The following is an 8,597-nucleotide window of genomic DNA, read 5'->3' on the forward strand; positions in this document are numbered from 1 at the left end:
ACCGTGCAGGGGCCTGTCCTTCCATGATGGTTCCTCGTCTTTCTTGGGTTTCTGCTGCCTGAGGTATTCAGTGAGCATTTAGTTCTTGCCATCTTCTTGATGTACTCGTGGATGACCTTATTTGACCTTATCGTGCATTTTGCACCGAGTTGTTGTTTTATGTAGCTACATAGGCTGCTGTTTTTGTGTGAGAGCCTCATTTACAACCAGACTCTTGTTAAGTTAAATCAGGGGTGTCAAACTCATTTTACATCAGCCCACTTTGACCTTAAGTGGGCCGCTCCACTTAAGGTCAAAGTGGGAAAGGAGGTGAAACTCTCCTTTCTGTCCTTTCTGTCAAAAGGTACATATTTAACTGATTTTCTACATGATGAAGAAGCAGCTGGTGTGACAAAGAAACAATCTGTCTGCATGACTCTTTGGACTTAAACTGTAAGAAAAATTACAGAAAAGGCTCTGATAGACCAGACTGTCCACTTTTATTTTTGTTTTTTCAATTTTGTCATAAAAGAAAAAAGAAATTTCTATAGTAGAAATTGAAAACCAGAAACTTTTTGTCACGGTGATGGAACGAACTCAAACACAGACACAATTCTTAAAGACAAAACGTCAAATTTATTTACAAAGGGAACACACGAGTGCTATACATATATATCTGTAGTGAGTTGGGTGGGGATCCAGGGCTCCAGGGAGAAGAGGAAAGGGAAACGCACCCCCATTTTTCCTCCACTCACAATCGCTCGTCTTCGGCCACTAACGATGCCACACACAGGAATAGTGATGGCCCGCTTGAAGCTGAAGCTCCGGTGCTTCAGAAGCACTGTGTCGAAGCTTGATTCGTTTGGCCAGGGTCACGTGATCAGTGACGTCCGAAGCTTCATTTAGAGCCTAACTGCTTCAGTGTCTGATTCAATGGTTAATAAGGAAGTGAATCATTCGCGGGATTTGTGGAGTGTTTCATGGTGACAGATAGCGAACCACTGATTCGGAGGTTCTGTTGTATGGGAGGATTTTGAGTTGATTTTGGTCAGTCGGGTGGGTTTTCCAGCTTTGTGTTCTGGCCGTTTGCTTTTGTTTTGTGCGTTTATTTTATCTGACAACGGGAAAAAGGTAAAATGTCAAAAATCTGCTTCCATAATATAAATATCATTAAATAACTTTAGAAAAACTTCCACTTGACTCTTTACATGTAATGTTGTAAAAATATATATTTTATTGTTTAATTAATCTGAAAATGTTAGTCTACCAAATGTGCCGCAATTTAATTTATTTATTCTCTTTAGCTGATAGTTGGTGGGGCTCAGGTAGACTGTATACCTGCATCTCTACCAGTTTCTCTGCACTGCAGCCTCCTCTGGGCCATGTGAAGGGATTTTCCTTAAGGCAGGAGAAATTATCTCCACGAAAAGGAACAGGTTCGGCCATTGCACACTAGAACAAATTCTCTTTTTAAATAAAAATGGGAAAGGGTTACCTTAAACGCATCATGTTTTTAATTTGCAAGTTCATAAGCATTTTCCTTTTCCGTTTCACAATCAATTCTACCCCCAGGTCAAAAATATGTCTGGGAAAATGTCCCTAATATAATATTATTTATAAATATACCCGTCTAGCGATTAATTGCACAAGTGCATGGAGGCGGGACCTCACAGCAGAAGCATACTCCATAATGTGTTGTACATTATTATATGTAATGTGGTGTTTTTCAATTATTGTATTTACCAACATCAAGACGTCACAAGCAAAGAAAGACCACACCATGCTGCATGTTTGAACAAGGAGAGTTTACTGGTCAAAACTATTTATTAAACAAGTAAAACACATTTTTTTAACCACCAAAAAATACACGTTCAAAGCAACACAACAGCGGCCCAATATCAGACAGGACACCGCTCTGTAGAGTGAGCAGTCATAATGAAGCAGTTGGTTTTATTTTGTGGATTCAAGCTGCGCTTCATATTTTTGGCCACCAGATGTCACCAGAGAGGACTGTGTTGAAAAGCTTCGAGTAATGAACCGTTTTTCAATACAAGCTTCAGAAAGCTTCATTTGACCATCACTACACAGGAATGTCACTAGGGGTCCGCAAACAGGCCCGGGGGATCTATATACAGAGACGATGGGTCGTTTAAGCCAGCGATTTCACCTTAAATAGCAGCAGCATAATCACTACAGATCAGCAGCAGGTGGTGGCAATCAGCCCAGGTGAGTGGGCCAAAGGTGAGAGCCCAGTAACAAGCTCCGCCCAGGCAGGCAGGAGACAATGGGGAGGAGAGAGAGAAAGAAAAACACAAACCAAACCTGTAGCCAGTGTGGGCCAGTCAGAGAGACATGGGAGCGTGACACTTTTCTGTCATTTAATTGTTTATTCCTGATCACTCTGTTGTGTGAACGGCCATAAAAGAGGATTTTATCAGTAGGAAAAGCTGTAAAACTTCTGGAAATACAGTCAAAAGTCCAAAATGTCTGTTTGTGCTTGTTTGTGGTGAGCTGCTGTTAAAACAAGGTAAGAATTACAAACTGCTTCCAGCGCACGCTCAGGCCTGTGAGACTCAGTGAGACACTGAGCCATGACATCTCTGCCATTCGAACACACTTTGTATGTAGTTCATTTTATAGTAATATTTAATACTGAACTGTAAATTTAGTCTTTTTCAAGAAGGCGATTTTCACTGTAACCAGCTCGTAATTTTATAAATTCTGTGTACAGGTCTGCGGGGTTAATTTTTTTGGTGAATTGTTATTAAAACACTGTGTGCATTTAAATGTATCTAATGTTTTCGCTATGCAGCTGTTGTTACATGTTAGGCATCCAAATTCTCTACATTCATCATCTATCAACGTCTTTAAACAGCCTTCTAGGTCTTCCAGAAAAGTCCACAACTTTGGCAAGAGGTCCAACTCAATCAAGAGAAACCCCAATGCCCCAGTGGTGAGGAGCAGCTGGCTTTACAAACAGGTAATGAGGAAGGCTTATCGGACGTCGTTGAATTTGTGGAATTCTGGAACTGGATCTGGTGTCCAGACTGCCACCATATAGATGACTTTGTGTTGTCTCTGAGTGATTTCCAGTCAAAATGTTGCATGATTGTGTTGACTATTTCAGCAGTCAGTGGACCAGCTTAGTTTACCTAATGTAATAAAAATGTAATCATGTATGGGTCTGTACGTATTAAGGAGAATCGTTGCTGTGACCATTACTAAAACCAACTAGCTGATCTACAGCATGGCAGCAGTGATGACTGAGATCCTTGGCTACAGTTCAATTCAACTTTATTTATACAGCGCCAAATCACAACAGTCGCCCGAGGTGCTTAAACACGAGCAGCCACAAGGAGCAGTACCGTCCATGGTGAAGGAGAGTAGAGGCTAAGATCAAGGCAGCACAGAGTAGTTAGCTAACTGTCGCAACTGCTGAAAGGCGTGATGAAGAAAGGGCTGCCTAAGAAGTATCAACAGCTGTCTGTAACTGTGGCCTAATAAAGTGCCAAACAAAGACTCACAGCCTTAGCTGGCTGCTTGAAGATCCTGGAGACAGAAGCCAGGAGAATAAAGTGGATGTTCTCCATTGAACCATCCAAGATTATACTCAGTGGCAGGGGAAGTATATGAGAACAGCCCCACCAAGGATGGAGATAGGGCATACTGAAATAACATATGATGCCTCTATTGATTCAGTGATCCACACCACCAGGATATACAGCAATGACATCAGAATATCGTTCAGACCGGAGAAGTGTATTTGGATGGTTGCAAAGAGAGCAAAGGTAGTCAGAAATGAGGTGATTGTACTACCAGAAGGCAACACTGACAACAACTAGAAGTACTTAGGAATTCTACAGGCAAATGGGGATCACAAAGAGGCCGCTAGGAAAGCTGCAACCATTAAAACCTGGCAGTCGGCACCTACGCTCTGCCTGTGGTCAGGTAACCTGCTGGGATAATAAGCTGGCCAAAGGAGGCTGACCACAGATTCCAAATATCCTTTCACAAAGTGACGCTGAAAAACGAGTTCATGCATTTGTTACTTCCAGGCTGGACGACTGTGATCCATTATTATCCTAAAAACTCCCTGAAAAGCCTGAAAAGCCTTCAGCTAATCCAAAATGCTGCAGCAAGAGTCCTGACAGGGACTAGAAAGAGAGCAGATTTCTCCTGTTTTGGCTCCCTGTTAAATCCAGAATGATCAGGCCCCGCCCCTCCCTGAGCCTGGTTCTGCCGGAGGTTGTTTCCTGTTATAAGGGAGTTTTACCTTCTTACTGTTGCCTAAGGACTTGTTCATTGGGGGTCATTTGATTGTCCCAGCTTTCTCTCTGTTATTGTGGGGACTTTACCTCATAAAATAAAGCAGCTTGAGGAAACTGTTGTGATTTGGCACTGTGTAAATAAAATGAGTTGAATTTTTCAGCTCTGCTGCAGCAAACACTACAGTGACTATGGACAGTTAGTAAATGGGAGTACAGTATTCCTGCTATGTGTCTTCGCCTCACTGCTACACACCACCCTGAATCAGCTTGTGTTTATCACTTTCTTTAAGTGTTGTGCCCCACGGAGCTCTGTAGTGGGTCAGTGTTTGCCTGGTTAGGGGACCTCTCACCATAGCAGTGAAGACTGAATAAGGCTTGATGACCCTCGTCAAGTTTTAGTCAACTCCACCCAGCAAACCCTTTCACTGCAGAGCTGATATCAGTGTGGCCAACGCATTATATTGCTGAAAGTACCAAAGACTTAAAACTTGTCATTGATGCAGTAATTAGGTGCCAGCGTCTGCACGAACAGAGCCCAGGTCTTTGCTTCAGGCACCCACTGAGGCAAATCTGTCACTGCTTTATGAAGAGATAACAAAGAGGAGGTGATGGAGGCTGTTTAACAGGAAAGGCTGGAGAAGAGCCAGTTCAGACTTGAAGAGGAAGCAAGAGATGAGAACGTGTGTTTGAAAATAATAACGTTCTCTATAATTGTTATATTTTGTCTCACTGATGACCTTTGACTCATTCAGGACAGTACAGGCATGAAGCTGTGGAAGAAGAGGTGGTTCGTCCTGTCTGACATGTGCCTCTTCTACTACCGTGGTGAGGACACACAAACACACATGCATCTCTTCATGTTGGCACTTTAAGAAAAGTTCGAGGCTTGTGTACCTTCACACCTGTTTACAAATATCAAGATGTGGAAGATATGCACTGTTTACATACGAGGCCTTTATTTCTGAGTAGTATATTTGCCTAATGTCGTAATAAATATACAGCAAAGGTTTTGCACACTTGATTGTTATCCGTCACACGGCATCATAATGGTTTTCATTCAGTCTCTGTGATGGAATACTGTCCTCTCAATATTGATTACAAGCGTGAGTACACCTTTATTTAGCTCTACTTTCATTTCAAAGAATCAGTCTGTGGTGGTAAAAACGTTGTCATGGCCAGCAGCTTCAACACGCTGACATAATCAATCAATCAATCATCCATCCATCCATCCATCCATCTTCATCTGCTTTATCCGAGGCCGGGTCGCGGGGGCAGCAGCCTAAGCAAAGAGGCCCAGACCTCCCTCTCCCCAGCCACCTCCTCCAGCTTATCCGGGGGAATACCAAGGCGTTCCCAGGCCAGCCGAGAGATATAATCTCTCCAGCGTGTCCTGGGTCTGCCCCGGGGTCTCCTCCCGGTGGGACATGCCTGGAACACCTCACCCAGGAGGGGCTCAGGAGGCATCCTTGTCAGATGCCCGAACCACCTCAGCTGGCTCCTTTCGATGTGGAGCAGCAGCAGCTCTACTCTGAGCCCCTCCCGGATGGCCGAACTTCTCAATCAATCAATCTTTATTTATAAAGCACTTTTCATACAAAAATGTAGCACAAAGTGCTTTACATGGTTATAACGAAATACATCAACAGTTTTGTTGTGCTGTTTTTATTACTTAGAGGTCACGTGTGGTGCAACATCACAAATTTAGAACTGCGTTCATAAAAGCTCCTCTTTCCTCCTTAATGCTTTCTGCACCTTCAGAGGGATTTTTCCATCTCCATAAACTGATGAATCAGCTTCTTCCAGCGTGCGATCGGCAGCTTACACGACAACCCGAGGGGAGAGCTGCATGTTGATTGGCTTTGCTAGCCAGAGAAGAGACATGCACAGCTTTCGGATAATAACGTTTTCTTTTTCCGTTTGCCTCCTTCTGGCTCTGTTGCTTTATTCTAAGGAGCTGCTTCAGGTTGAGATCTTGGAAATGTGGTAAATTATATTCTTTCTGTAAGGGCAAAGATGTTAATCATCCCTCCGACTGCAGAGCTCATCGAGATAAAATAAATTAGTGTATTTACATTTACACTGCCAATTTTGGTATTATCAGAGCGAGGCAGAGACGTCATTTAAAGACTTAAATCATAGTTTTCAGAGGTGCAATTTGATAAGCAGATCTCAGTTTATTCCCAGTGATTAGACATTAACTATTTATAAAGCTCATGTTTTAAGGTAACAGTAAGTTGCCTGTCATGTCAGTAATACCACGTCAGTTATTCTCTGTCAGTCTGCAAATCCATCACCACAAAAAAGCACTAATATAATCCAACAATGAAGTTTTCTTTAATTTCTTTAGAAACATAATGAAATCACTGAGCAGGTGATCTTACAAAGTCGTCCTTTTGGATCTGAGCTCGGTCTTCGACACCATCTCTCACACCCTAGCCTGGTTCCAGTTATGTCTCCTTGACCGCTCCCAGTTTATTCAACTGAAATCATCCCGCTCTCGTCTTTTCCTCTGGTGTACCCCAAGGCTCAGTCTTAGGCCTTCTTCTCTTCATAATATACATCCTCTTGGTACCATTCTCCACACATTTGATTCCTCCCACCTTCTTCCCTTACAGAATGTCTATCTGAACTAAAATCCTGGTTCAGCTCTAATTTTCTCAAGCTTAATGAGGATAAAACTGAAATCCTCCCTATTGGCACCAAATCCAACCTTTTGAAGGCGAACCATTTCTCTCTCTCTCTATCGATAACTGCACAGTTTTCCCTTCTCCTCAGGTTAAGAGCCTTGGTCATCCTAGACAGTTCACTATCCTTTAAATCTCACGTCAATAATCTCACCTGCTCTGCCTACTTCCATCTACGCAACATTAACAGATTACATCCTTCTCTTTCCACCCAGCCTACGTCCATCCTTGTCCACAGTCTCTTTATCTCCCGCCTTGACTATTGTAATTCTCTCTTGCATGGTCTCCCCCCAGAATACCTCCATAAGCTTCAACTGGTTCAAAACTCAGCTGCCTGCATTACCCACTGTTTGTTAATCTTGTGCTTTTGTTTCTATTGTTCTTCATTTTGTCTTCGTTCTATTACATGTTTTATTCTATTATTAAGTGTCATTGGTTGTCTTGAAAGGCATTTTTAAATAAAATGTATTATTATTATTATTATTATTATTATTATTAAAGTCATCTGTCGAATGAACATAATTTTATCATGCGACCAAATTTCCATTTAAAAACACAAGTATACTTTATCTTGATTAAGATGAACATGACATGGATCCGTGAATTAAATTTCATTCAGCTTTAATTAACTTGGAGTCCAAATTTAGTAAATCTGCCAGATTTAATAGATCCAACCAAAAATTGACACATCCAAAGCATCGTTGTTGTTGTTATAACTACTACAACCCATTTCTTTTTTTTATACTAAACTTTCTTCAGTTGTTTGTGTCCCACAAACCACAGAATGAATTAAAAGTTACATAAAGAGTTTTTAAGTCCCATTTTGAAACATCGAGAACAAGTTTTATTCATCAGTCATTAGCCAATCATAGCCCATAATCGTCTGAAACATAATATGAACAAGATTAAATTTTTATTAAATATGACGATTGACTGAGATCATAAACTCTACAGCAAAGTGTTTACAGAGGTCACATATCGCCTCCTCACTGCTTTCTTACCTGATAACGTTGAGATGTCGGCTCTGTAAGCCAGCTGGAGCCATTCAACATCAGGGACGAGCCAGAACAGCCGCAGCGCCTCGGCTAAAGCAAACAGTAATGCGCGTTGGAGGCTCTGTGGTTTTGTGCCGCAGTGCATGTACTGTGCTGCCTTTAGATCGCATGAAACATGATACTGCACAGAGGTGACAGAATCACAGCTGCAACCATCACAGCTGTTATTGTTCATGAGGCGTCATTCAATTTCATTTGGAGAATTTTGTAATATATATGGCAAAATCAGACATCCGTATATAATGATTAAATATACTGGTATTGCATTCTTCTTCATTTGCCTCACTTGTTTCTCTTACTTCAGCTCTTTACAGCAGGGCACAGATTCACTATGAAAACATCTACTAAATATCTCTAACAGTGACTCCAGGTTTTAAGCCTCGGGAAATATAATTCAAAAAACTGAAAGCACTGGTTATTACTTCGCTGATTCACAAATATCACTGGTTTCCACTAATCCCAACACAACTTCAAGCTGCAGTTAAGGAAGCCATGCTGCAGGGAAGTTTAAGATAAGATAAGATAAGATAACCTTTATTAGTCCCACACGTGGGAAATTTGTTTTGTCACAGCAGGAAGTGGACAGTGCAAAAGTTATGAGGCAAAAATTA

At 41.7% G+C, this 8,597-nt stretch overlaps 1 protein-coding gene across 4 annotated transcripts in view; it reads left to right on the top strand.

Annotated features, from left to right (window-relative positions):
• Positions 1-8,597, top strand: part of LOC102196053 (pleckstrin homology domain-containing family A member 5) — a 160,467-nt gene that overhangs the window by 85,351 nt on the left and 66,519 nt on the right. For all 4 annotated transcript variants that reach the window (XM_005733217.2, XM_005733219.2, XM_005733218.2 and 1 more), the window contains 2 exons: positions 2,855-2,959; positions 5,000-5,072. In XM_005733217.2, the coding sequence (XP_005733274.1) occupies positions 2,855-2,959; positions 5,000-5,072 (178 nt within the window). The remainder of the gene's footprint in view (positions 1-2,854; positions 2,960-4,999; positions 5,073-8,597) is intronic.

Source organism: Pundamilia nyererei, unplaced genomic scaffold, assembly GCF_000239375.1.
Source record: "Pundamilia nyererei isolate P.nyererei 1_Seehausen unplaced genomic scaffold, PunNye1.0 scaffold00050, whole genome shotgun sequence".
Lineage (NCBI taxonomy): Eukaryota > Metazoa > Chordata > Actinopteri > Cichliformes > Cichlidae > Pundamilia > Pundamilia nyererei.